This window comes from Chinchilla lanigera, unplaced genomic scaffold, assembly GCF_000276665.1.
Source record: "Chinchilla lanigera isolate Chin_1 unplaced genomic scaffold, ChiLan1.0 scaffold00106, whole genome shotgun sequence".
Taxonomy (NCBI): Eukaryota; Metazoa; Chordata; class Mammalia; order Rodentia; family Chinchillidae; genus Chinchilla; species Chinchilla lanigera.
This window is the reverse complement of record NW_004955507.1, coordinates 1153956-1167676: the sequence shown is the minus strand read 5'-3', so window position 1 is coordinate 1167676 and position 13721 is coordinate 1153956. Positions and strand designations below refer to the sequence as shown.

Sequence of the window (13721 nt, the reverse complement as noted above, 5' to 3'; positions counted from 1 at the left end):
TCATACTCCATTACTATTATGATATATTGTGGTGCTCAAATTATCTCCTACTGACAGGATTGTGTCCTTCTCCATGTCTCCAAGAATCCCTAAGAAATGCCTTGTTTTTGGATGCAGCAACATACTCTAGGTTCATCTTATATTTATCCTCCATCAGCTGTACAATTAGCCATTTTCCAAGGAGTTCTCATTTTATTTGAAACTGTGAGTTGAAGTTAAAATCAGTGTATTAGGCCAAGCGTGATGGTGCACACCTGTAGTCGCAGCACTCAGGAGGCTGAAGCAGGAAGAGTGCCGCAAGTTTGAGGTCAACCTGGGCTACCAAGTGAGTTCAATGTCAGCCTGAACTACATAGTGAAACCTTGTCTCAAAAAGACAAAAAAAATCAGTATATTTTGTGTACTTATTGCTAGGATAGTGTTACAGGACTCAGGAATTCTCAGGGAGCAGACCTAAAGAACATATGCACTGAGAATACAGTATATATATACATTGTAGAGAAAAGAAATAGAATGAATTTTATTCACAAAAGACTACTCCCAATTAAGGCAAATCATTACTTGTAGCAAAATTGAAAAGTTCTGAAGTAAATAACCCTCTAAGCTATAAAAATAGAGAGCTGGAAACCTACAAAAAGGGAATCAAAGATGTAGAAAAAATGCATGAACAAGCTATTTCTCCCTCACAAAGACAGACTCTACCCCTAGAACTAACATCTCATCATTATTTGTTGAAGGGTTGGGAAAGACTGAAAGAAACTTAATTTAAGGAAAAGATGTGCAGATAGAAGACAAAGAACTACCAACTATGGTTAAACTAGAGCTTCCAGATGTGAATTTTCAGGCAGTTGATGATCTCCAGGAGCATCTGGCAAGGAGTATCCAGCCCCTGATCTCTGTGACAGGCTGCTGCTTTCTCCTGAGACAGGAGAGCACCTTGCCATTCTCTTGAGACCCTCCCCTGGTTTGCCATTATGTCCCCCTGATTCATTCCCAAATCTACATTTGGCCTGACTTTAAAAGGGTCGTTTCCAAGATCAAAAAAGGGAGGTTCTTCCTTGCCCCAATCTGAATCTGAGTCTCTAGTCTCTTAGAATCCAATCTCTGGGAAGATACAGGGTCCTGAGGGCAAGGGCTAAGGATAAACAGTCTTTGTGAGCACCCTGCCCTCTAAGTGTAGTCCCACTGGACTCCATGCCCCTCACTGTTTGAAAGAATTGCAAACATCCTGTGTCTGAGGATGAAAATCAAAATCAGCCATCTGCTCAGCCAAGACACCAATGTCTTCTTGGATTAGAGCAATACGATACAGAGTAATGTTCCTTTCAATATAAATTGTATTATAATTTTCAGGTCTGCTCTCTTAAACAAAATCATTTCAGATATTCTTATTCTATTTTACAGCTTGGAAGTGTTAGTCAGCTTGCTATACCAAAATACCCAAAATAATCTATAAAGAAAGATTTTGGCTATACACACACCAGGAATCCCAGCACTGAGGGAGGATGAGTAAAAGACATACAAGTTTGAGTTCCAACTTGATGAGGCTCACTAACTTAGTGAGACCTTATCTCAAAAAATAAAAATAGAAAGGGCTATGGATGAGACCTTATCTCAAAAAAATAAAAATAGGGCCAGGGATATACAGCTTAGCAGCACAAGCACCTGCCTGGCAAGTGCAAGGTCCTGAGTTCAATTCCTGGTACCAAAATTAAATAAATACATATAAAAAGGTTAGCTCAGTGGTAGAAAGCCTCTGGATTCCATCTCCAGTACTGCAAAAAAGAAGAGACAGAGAGATTGAGAGAGAGAGACAGAGGCACACAGAGACAGAAAGACAGACAAAGAGAAAGAAAGGGTGAGGAGGAGAGAGAAAAAGAAGAAGGGAAGGAGGGAGGGAGGGAAGAAGAAAGGGATTTGGGCTCACAGTTTCAGATGTTTCACTTCATAATCAATTAGCCTCACTGTCTGCAGTCTTGTGGTGGTAAGTAGTGGTAGAGCAAAACTAAGCTACCACATGGTTCGACTGGGACAGACAGAGCATGAGGCCCCACAAACCCCTTACGGCATACCTTCCTATGACCTAAGAGCTCATACTAGCCACTCACACACACACACACACACATGCACACACACACGCACACACACACACACACACCCCAACAGAACCTTGTGCTGGGGACCAAGCCTTTCCCACATCAGCCTTTGAAAACATTCCTGCCAGACATGGTGATGCATGCCTGCACTTGGGAGGCTGAGGAAGGAGGATCACCAGAAGTTTGAGGCCAGCCTGGACTACAAATGAGTTCAAGGCCAGCCTGAACTACATAGCAAGACCCTGTCTCCAAAAAAGAAAAGGAGAAAAGAAAAGATTCCAGATTCAAACTGTAGCACAAAATCATAAAAATAGTATATATGAAAGGTGAACACTATTTTTTAATTGTGGTAATATATATAATAATGTAAAATTTACTAGTTTAATCCTTAGATACAATTTAGTAGCATTAAGTACATTCACATTATCATGCAAACAATACTACCATTTTCAGAATTCTTTTCAAATTGCAAAGCTGAACTTTCTAACATTAAACAGTAACTCCTAAGCCAAGTGTGGTGGTGCACACCTGTAATCCCAGCACTCAGGCGGCTGAGGCAAAAGGATTGCTAGGAGTACAAGACTAGCATGGGCTACATAGTACATCCAAGGCCTGCTTGAACTCAACTGCAAGACCTGTCACCAAAACAAAACAAAAATAACTCCCAATTCTCAACAGACTTCTTTCCCTGACAACCCTCCATATAATTACCAAAAGAAGTGTTCTGTTCTATGAATTTTTCATTCTACATAATTCAAATAAGTGCAATCACAAAGTATCTTTCTATAACTAGTTAATTTGGCTTTACATAGGATTTTCAAATTTCATCTATGTCAACATGTATCAGAATTTTTTATTGGTTTTTTGAAACAGGATCTCACTATATAATTCAGGCTGACCTTGAACTCACTATGTAGCCCAGGTTGGACTAGAATTCACAGCAATCCTCCTGTCTCAGTTTCTGAGTGCTGGAACTACAGGTGTGGTGTACACCACCAAACCCAGCTAGAATTTTTCTTTGCCTAGGCTGTGTAAGGACATGGGTTCATTCCCCAGAACTTTAAAAAAAGCTTTTTTCTTCTCTTTGGTCCTTTTTCACGTAGATCATTATGAGCCACGAGCACCAGTGAAACTACTTGTTTTGGTTCTTACCTAGGGTGGTAAACTAATGGTCAACTTTGAACACCCAGCTGAAGTGAGTCAGCATGTTTTTGGATGTGAAAGACCCACCTGAGGACCTTTGCCAACAAAATAAAAGGAGAACTGGAGGGGAAGATGGTGTGCTGTTGATTCTCCTGGAGAAGCCTGTCGCGCTGGTTTTCCTGATATGAACTCAGCTGTCCTCATCATCAGAGGAGATGGGTCTTCACTGTCACTAAGGATGGCTCCTGTTCTCTTCAGGGAAGCTCTGGTCCTTATCTTGAGTGTCCTTCCTGGCTCTGGTGCAGATCCCTCAGCCTGCTGGCACAGATCCTTCACCCTACTGGCACAGACTTTCTAGCTTCCACCACTCACCTTTGGGCCTTCCCAGTGCAAATCCTTGGTATAGACTTGCATGCGACATTTCGTGGTCTCTAGGCCTACATCTGGACTCTTGGAGGACACTGCCATGGGCTCTAGTCTTCAGCTCAACTCATGCAGGACATGGCCGTGGAATCCAGGCCCTCAGCTGGGTTCTTTGGGTCTATAGTGTGTGGACAGATCTCTTGCACTCCTCTGCATTTGACTTTTTGGGTTAATATTATAAAATATTCCTATAAATTATATATCCTGTATTATATCTATTCCTTGCAAACTCTGACTACAACACCTACAGTATGCAGAAAAGAAAGAAACTATGAGAACTGGTCCATCAATTAATATTGCTTTTTATTCACAATGGGAATATATGGCTCTGAATTGTCATACACAAATTATTTTGCTGCCTTACAACAAGAACATACTAGTAATGGCATTAGGTAAATTAGACATTGGGCATTTGTGGTAATCAATATAAGTGTCACAGAATGTAGGAAATGCAGATATATTTGTGCAGTGATTCAGAAAATTCTCCTTAATGAAGATTGGATGAGGATCTTGAGGGAATGACAAGTTGCAAGAGGAAAACTGAGACAGGGTATTCTTGATGGTGGAAAAAGGTGGGCGATGCTCCCATTTGGGAGAAGCTGCTTGGTGACAGCACAGCAATAGCAGAACACCTGCCACTCTTCAGACAGGAATGAAGCAGAGCTGGTAGAAAGGTGGCACATGGCCAAACCCACTGGCAACTGGGGTAGTATCAATGTCCTTTGGGTCAACCAGAGGCTTCAAGTTAAAATTCTGTAAAATGGTGGTCAGAAACAAAAACAGCTCCATGTGAGCCAGACCCTCTCCTGCACACATACGTTTTCCTAAAAATAAGAAATACAGATTTGTTCCTTAAAATGCTTTAAACTGTCAGGAAAAAGCATGTAATGAATGTGATCAATGAATAATTAGTTGGGTAGATCACACAAGATGGCTGGAAGAATGTTTAGACAGATGCACAGAAGATGAGGCACACGTGCTACCTACCTAATTATCCTATTCCGTCAAGCACCTTTCATTCACCAACTATTTATTGGGAAGCTCTACAACACACTTCTTCACTAGGTATCCCACTATAAAATTTCACATTTACATAAAACCTTTTTCTAAAAACACACTCACATTTTCATCCTGTGGGCTGAATGGAGAAGGGCTCAGAGAAGGAAGCTCATATATTGCTTCTGTTTGTACCTCAGGCAAAGTACTCAACCAAAGATTCTTTTTCCCAAGCATAATTTCAAAATCACCTCTCAATACATGCCACTCCCTCACTTTAAAACTTTGAGAGGCTCTCCTCTCTGTCTTAGGAGAAAAGGTCCAATTGGCTTGGCCTGGACCTCCACATACTGTTCCCTGTCTGATGTTCAATATCACTCCTTCTATTCCTCACACTCTTTACTCTCAGCTCTTGACATGTTCATTCTTCTTCAGTCCCCAACACCACGATGCTTCCAGCTTCATCTACGCTGTCCCAGTTGGCTAAGAAGCACTGCTCTTATTTTTCCTTCAGAACCTATATCTTATGTCATTTCCTCCTTAGGATCTTTGTGACCCCTTTCAGGGGGGTCTCACTCTCTCTGATTGCCTCCTTATATTCATACTACTCAGAAACATGAAGCACCTTGCACCCTATTCTCTGTTACTTTTTCATCTCTGCCAAAATGGATTCTTTAAAAGAAGAGTTCAGTCTTTGACACCTTGATAAGCACAGTACCAGATGCAACATAGGTATCACAACTACAGCAAAAAAAAACGAAGGCAGCTCCACGTGTATTAGCACACACTATTTAGCAGTGAGACCGCATATCCAAGATGCCTGAGCATGAGTGGATGAACATCCATGTGCTCTGGGATCACTGCAGGATAGGCTTCCATATTCTCAAAGTTCTTCTCATCCTGCTTTGTTGCCAGGATCTGACCCCTACAACTACAGAAAATATCCTCTCCTGCCCTTCATTACCTCTGTAAAGTACCCTGCCTTCTCTACTCTCCTTGCTCCAAGTCTGCTATGGGTCAGCTCATCTGTCCCCTCAAAGCATATATGGAAATGAATTTCAATTACCCGTCGAGAAAGGCATGAAGTAGTCACTTTTCTTAAAGTTGCCGCTCTCATCCAGGAAGTGGCCAGGGTCAAATATCTCTGGGTTTGGGAATTCTTTGTCATAGTGCAGCACAGAAGTCAGTGATGTTATTATGGTTGTGCCCTGGATATGACAGATAAAATGAGTTATAAAGTCAGGCAGAAAGAAACGATGAAACTCAACTGATCTAATCTCTTTGACCTACAGATGAGGAAGATCAGATCCAAAAAAGAACAATAATATTTCCAGACAGACAGACCAAGTAGAAATAGGAATGAGTTTAAGACCAAGCCTTGGAGTAGTGATTTTACTATTGTTATCTTCATTAGCAACTGAAAAACTAGTTTATAGAATTTGGGTGCAAAATTTCAGAATCTGCTCTAATTATTACCATGCTAGGAATTCCATGCCTGTCCCACCTGCTGTTCTATTTCACCTCTTCAGTTTTTACACACCTTGTACAGGGATTAGGGTTTAAAACAGAAGCCTGGGCTCAATTATAAAAAGTCAGACATATTTAGAATTCTTTCATTTGGGTTTCTTTATTAATGGAGATTCATCTAATGACAGATAAATTCTGAGATGATATTAAGTACACTAACATATATTGAGGGCTTATCATTAGGATCCAGTATTTTCATTAACTGAAAAATGTGAAGGAAGTCATCACAGATGAATCCTACCTTTATAAGGCAGCAGGGATGAAAAAATACAAAAAAAAAATCATCATTTTGCAAAAATCCAGGTAGTATCATGAATTCAGATAAGCATCATCAGTTGGTGTTAAATTGCTGGGTGAATCATTTGGGAAACAGAATATTCAAAGGGTTTTATGGTACTATTCTACAGATTTTTAGTATTTTTATCTGGAAAATAGAACCTCAGAAATGGAAAGATCTAGCCAACAACCCCTTACTATGCACAAACCTCAGCATCACCAATAATGGAACAGACATTATATATCTCTAGCCACAATGTGATACAGTGAGATACACAAAACATCCCCTATGCAATGTTCTTGCCTAAAATACACAAGTAGACCCTCATTTCAAAGAACACGTACAAAACTAGACTGAAGAATATTTTATATAACAAGTGACTTTAGCTCTTCAGAAGTATCAGTATAATGAAATGAAAAACTGAGTAAGTGTTCTTGATCACAGGGAACTAAAGGCACAAGATAACAAAATTACATAATTATTCCTTCATTGAGCTATGGGGAGTTACCTCCCAAAAGCTATAAAAGATATTTTAGGATAACTGATAAAATGTAATTATAAGTTATCTATTGGATAAAATTATATTAGCAATGCCTTGAGTGTGAATGTATTTGTTACACAGCACAGAGTCCTTGTTCTTGGAAGATACATTATGAAAATACTTAGATGTTAAGTGAGATAGATTCGATAGGTAGGCAGCTGATATAAATACATATTCATATGTTATATGCACACACATATCCATTTCTAAAGTTTAAATATTTTTGAGTTGGAGGAGGAAATAAGCCTGGCATAGTGATGCATGCCTGTAACCTCAGCATGGGGGAAGCTGATACAGCAGGGTAGTGTCCCTGTGGCCAGCCTGGGACACATACATAGTGAGTTGAAGGAAGCCCAGACTATAGCAAGATCCTTTCTTTAAAAACAATTATGTTGATTGAGAACTCATATTATAAGGTCTACAATTCTGCTTTTAAAACACCTTCACATGTTGTTTAAATTTCTGTTTTTTGAGTATTTTCAAAATTATGTGAAAATGTTACTTTAAGATACAAAAGAAGGTATTTTTTAGCAAATTATACTGGAGCTGCACATTCATAAAGAAATGAATGATATCATTACATAAAAAATAAAAACAAACTTTTAATGAAACACAGACCTTAATATAAAACCTATAACTATAAAACTTTAAGAAAAATAGTTAAGAGTATATATATATAGGACTCTGTGCAGGCAATAGTATTTTACATAGGAAACAAGCACATAAACCACAAAAGAAAGAGATGAAGTGGAATCCATCAAAATTTAAAGCTTCTTCTCTTTGAAAGACATTCTTTAAAAATGTTGAAAATAAAAATATGCTGGGCAGGGTGGGGCACTCCTGTAATCCCAGTGGTCAGGAGGCTGAGGCAAGAGGATCTCTATAGGTCTGAGGTCAGCCTGGGCTACACAGTGAGGTGAAGGCCAACCTGAACTATATAGCAAGACCCTGCCTAAAGAAGAAAAAAGAGAAGAAAAGCCTTCAACTGGCAGTGAATACTTATAAATCTTATTTATAATAAAGACCTTATACACAAAATATATAAAGAGTTAAGCAAATAACAGGAATACAAACAACCCAATTAAAAATAGACATATAGTCTATATCTGTTTTCATGAGAAACCACTTTGAAGATATCAATATGTAATGCAACAAGCATTGTTAATTCCCTATCACTTTGTCTGTAACTCCGTACTGTCTGTACTGTTCCTTTGTTATTTTGTAAAATGTTGTCTGTCTGTTAATGTTTTCCTCCTTTTATTTTTAAAATTAAAAAAATAGACATATAATTTAAGCAGACACATTTCCAAAGAAACCACATAAATGGCCAATGGATACATGAAAAGTAGTCAAACATCACTATCTATCAAGAAAGAAGTTAAAACAAACATGATAGAACTACACAACCACTGCAGTGGCCAAATAGAAAAATACTAACAGTGGCAAGAGGAGGAGGATGCCTGAAACAAGCAGCACTTCACACACTGCTAGTTGAAATGTCAAATGGCACAGCCATATTAAAATTAATTTGGTGGCTTGACATAAAGTTAATACCTACACAGCAATCCCACTTCCAGGTACTTCCTCAATGAAAGGTAAATTTATGTCCCCACAAGAAGCAGTATGAGAATGTTCATAGAACCTTTATTCAAACAATCAAAAACTGGAAATATCCTAAATATCTACCAATCAGTGAACAGATAACTAATATATGCTACTCCTTGTCATGGAATCCTACTCAAGCACAAAAGAGAACAAACTCTCACAGTGCAATACACACAATCACAAAAATGAATCTCAAGTACATTCTGCTACTTAAAAAGTCACAGAGAACAGCTGATGGAAATGTTTTACACTTTGAATGTAGGGCAGTTACATGACTGCACATATTGCCCCAAACTTTCTGGACGCTTACATTTTTTTCTTCTCTAAATTTTCTTTTATCTAGCCTGTTCTTCAGTTTAACAATAAAATAATACAATATGTTGCAAAAAGCATATGTGGCTATCACTGCCCTCATATCGGAAATTTGAAAAGAAAATTTTAAGAAAAAAATTTTGGAGACCAATATCTTTTGTAAATACAAATATCCTGAGCAAAGTGTAGCAAATTAGACTCAGCTGTTTCTCTGTATGTGTGCATGTCTATACCTAAAAACTTATACCCACAGAGCATATATATTTATGTTACATATAGGCAAACCAAATATAAGACCATATCAATAGCTGTAGAAAAATCCATTTGCCCAAATTAAGCATACCTTCATGATGCAAAAAGCATAAAAATAACAGAGTAAAGTAAATAAAACTAATAAATGATACTGCAGAATTGTGTACACAGAAATTACTGGTGAATCTACAAACTTCATCAATAAGTGAATTTAACAAGGTCTCTAGATATAAAGTCATCAAAATGTAAATTAAATCATTATATGTCAGAAACAAAGAAATGGGAAATGTATTTTATATATATATATATATATATATATATATATATATATATATATAAAATGTATATTAACATCCATCTGTTTAGGACAAAAATAACAGGTATGTAAGCTACTGCCCTAAAAACAAACAATATGAAGAAAATTAAAGAAAGCCCAAATACATTGGGAGCATAACTGTATCTGTGAACTGAGAGACTCAGCATATCAAGGGGATTTCCAAATTGCTCTATAGACTTAGTGTCAGTCTGACAAACATACAGATGAACTAGCACACTAATTTTTTATAATTCATTTAGTAAAATAAAGAAACATGTAAAAAGTTTTGCAAACTTGTACTTTTAATATTTATTAAAAAATGTAAAAACTTAAGGGTAGCCAAAATATTATCAACTATTTAGAAAAAACTTGGAAGACACAAATCAGGCTCTGTTACAAAGCTTTATACCCCAATCGGAAAACAGCACAAAGACCATTGAACTACCACACATGTGAGCTTTGCACTTCTCTCATCTTGTGTTGGTCGAGAACTGGACCTATATCATGAATTTGTGAACTTCAAGAGCACTGAGGTACAGTTTCAGACAAACAAACTTACTTTGGGTAAGAAGTAGTCTCTAAATTTAATATCACGAGTCACTGCATGAGGCAAGTTGTTAGGGATGAGGTCAATGTACCTCTGGATCTCGTGCACCACCGCATCTGTGTAGGGCATGTGGCTCCTGTCCTGCATGCAGGGGCTCCGCTGTCTGCCAATCACTCGGTCAATCTCTTCCTGGACTTTAGCTGATAAAACACATGTATGATAATAAAGGAGAAATGTGGCACATTTGCTATAACAGTTCAGGACTATATGACACATAAGAAGAGTGTCCAAACAGCACTTTAATTATTTTAGATACAATAAATTACATTAAATGTAAGTGGATTCAATTGTACACTTAAAAGACATAGAGTGACTGATTATACAAAAATATAAGACCCATCTATAAGTTGTTTATAAGATATTAACTTCATCTCTAAGGACATACACAGAATGCAAGTGAAAGGATAGAATAAGATACAGTGTTCTATGTAAATGAAACCCAAAAAATGAAACAGCAGTACCCATAATTAATAAAATAGGCTTTAAAAACATGCAAAGAGACAAGGAGAATCAGTATGTAATGAGAAAAGGATCAATTCAATAACAGGAAATAAGTATTCTAAATATTATATTCAACCACTACCAAAGCACCCAAAAACATAAAGCAAATGTTGTAAGACAGACATACAATGAGCCAGTAATAGCAGAGGACCCCATCTTAAGCAATGAACAAATCATCCAGACTGAAAGTCAACCAAGAAACAAGAGTTAAATTGCATACTAGACCAAATGGACCTAACAGACCTCTGCAGAACACTCCATCCCACATCTTCAAGATATATATTCTCATCAACACATGGAATATTACCCAATATAGGTCATACGACAGGCCACAAAATTAGTTTCAACAAATTGTTTAAAAGTGGAACTGTGGACTGAGGATGTGGCTCAGTAATACAACACTCGCTTACCATGTATACAACCCCCAGCACTGAAAAAAAGAAGACAATTTGAAATTATACTATCTTTTCAAATAATAATGCAATAAAACTAGAAATTAATAAAAACTTTGAAACTATACAAAGACATGGAAAATAAGCAACTTACTCTCTTTTATTTTTGAGCCAAGGTCTTACTTTGTAGTTCAGACTTGAATTCACTATGTAGCCCACGCTGGCCTCAAACTCATGGTGAAGCTCCTGTTTCAATCTCCCAAGTGCTGGGATCATAAGGGTGCACCACCACACCCAGCAAGAACTTACTCTTGGACAACCAACGGGTCAAAAGTGAAATTAAGGACATTAAAAATTTCTTCAAACAAATGGAGATACAATACATCAAAAAAAAAAAATGTACTAAGAGGGAAGTTTATAGCAATCAATGCCTACTTCAAAAAAATCAAGCCTGAGTGCTGTAATCCCAGCACTCAGGAAGCTGAGGCAAGAGGATCACGGTGAGTTCAAGGCCAAGCCGGGCTACATAGTGAGTTCAAGGCCAGCCTGAACTACATAGCAAGACTCTGTCTCCAAAAAAAATTAAATTTTGAGCCAGCTGTGGTGGCACATCTGTAATCCCAGTCCTCCAGAGGCAGAGGAAGGAGGATTGCAGCAAGCTTGAGGACAGCCTGGACTACTTAGGAAGTTAAAAAACGGCCTGAACTACCTAGTTGAGACTCCTTCTCCAAAATATATTATATATTAAGATATTTTTGAAACAATAAAATAGATAATCAGGGGAAATATTTGAACTTATCCTATTTCCTAATTATTTTCTACTTTGGTCTTTATTTGTAAATATATATGCATATGCATACATATACACATGTATATATGTATATATTCCTTTTCTTAGTTTCTCATATAAGAGAAACTATACAATAGTTAAGCTTGTGTGTCTGATTTATTTCATTTAAAATTTTTATCTGTGTCTTGTCTTGTATTCTGAGTAACTACTTTAAGACAATGATACAGTATATTAGCTATTGCTAGTCTCTTAGTATTTTGTTATAAAATTCTGTTTCATTTTTTCATAAAATAAAAGTTAAGGAGATCAGTATCAATTGAGATGTGTTACATGTACCGACTCCCCACAATGAATACAATCACTATGTACTCCAAACATGTACCAATAAAAATAAAAATATTGGGTGTGCCTCCCTGACCAGTGTGTGAAGCAGGCAGAAACCCGGGCACCCTCTGGGGCCTTGCTGGCTACTTGCCACACCTATAATGTGTCTGCTGGTGTTGGGCTGAACCCCAGACTTCATCAGGAACCCCGGTCATTTGCCACTGTGACTCCCTGACCAGCATATGAGGCAGGCAGAGCCCCAGGCACTCTCTGGGGCCTCCATAGCCACAAACCACACCCCTATCATGTCTGCGGGAGCTGGGCCAAACCCCGGGCATTTATAGGAACCCCAGTGAGCCATTTCCATGCCTCCTCCACTAGTGTGTGAGGCATGTGGAGCCCTGGACAACTTCTGGGACCTCCATGATCACTCTCAGAACAACCTGCACTCCCCTGGCAGCCCAGCTGAAACCTGGAAATATTCAGTGGCCTCAGGGAGTCCATCCTCATCCCTCCCTTGCCAGTGTAGGAAGCAGGCTCTGTCCTGGGCAATATCTGAAGCCTCAGTAACCACGACCTGCATCCCCCCAACTCTTAAGGAAGCCAGGCTGAAACCCAGACAGCTTCAGGAACTCCAGTGAGCCTCTTCTGCCCCTCCCCTACACAACTGGGAGCCAACTGAATGCAAGAAAGTTTCCAGGGCATCAGGGACCCCACCTTACCACCACACACTAGCACAGGTGCTGCACTGAGCACTGGAGATCTCCAGATACTTGCCCTCCTACTCACACACAATCAAGAGACTGAGGCTATGATCCAGGGAACCTCTGGATCTTCAAAAATGACAAAACAAAGGAACAAAATGAAATCCCAGACCAATCCACACCAACCAGAACAAGTCCAGGAGACATCAAAACAGAAGAGCCTGGAAGTCATACACCTGAAATTTCTGAAATGATAGCAACTGAAGTAAGAAACAACTCCATCAGGCCATAGAAGACCACAGAGCAGAAATAATGTCTCAGATAAAGAAAGAAATGACAACAATAATGAAAGAATTGTTCAGCATATCCAAAGCTGACATTAAAAAGAAAGTAGAAGAGCACAGACAACTCATGGAAACCTTCAGTGAACAATATAGAAAAGAACTAGAATGTATGAAACAGATTAAAATAGATATCCAGGAAATTAAAAATTCCATTGAAAGCAAGAAAAACTGCCTGAACAAAGCTGAAGATAAGACTTTCAGACTTTGAAGGCATCACTGCCACTAACGAACATGAAAGGAGGGATCTCTTAAAAACAACAAGGAACCAGGAAGTAACAATTCAACACCTGCAAGATGAACCAAAGAAAAACAATGTCAGATTAATAGGTATCAGTGAAACATCAGGTGTCAATACAAGTGACATAAAAAGACTATTTGCAGAAATAATAGCAGAAAATTTCCCAGGTGTAGAAAAGAATCAGACATACAGTTAATTAAGCATATAAAACTCCAGTTAATCACAACGAAGCTAAATCTACCCAGACATATAGTGATCAAGATCCCAGAAACTAAGATGAGAATATTAAAAGCTGTTAGAGAAAAGAAACAGATCACTTATAAAGGAAAGCCCA

General features: G+C 38.3%; 1 protein-coding gene across 1 annotated transcript in view; it reads right to left on the bottom strand.

Moving 5' to 3' along the window:
• The window catches only part of LOC102005950 (cytochrome P450 2C55), an 81090-nt gene that overhangs the window by 60107 nt on the left and 7262 nt on the right, over positions 1 to 13721 (bottom strand). The window contains exons 2-3 of the mRNA XM_013506231.1: positions 10126 to 10234; positions 5724 to 5865 (exon numbers count right to left, since the gene is read on the bottom strand). Of these exons, the coding sequence (XP_013361685.1) occupies positions 5724 to 5825 (102 nt within the window). The 5' untranslated portion in view covers positions 5826 to 5865; positions 10126 to 10234. The remainder of the gene's footprint in view (positions 1 to 5723; positions 5866 to 10125; positions 10235 to 13721) is intronic.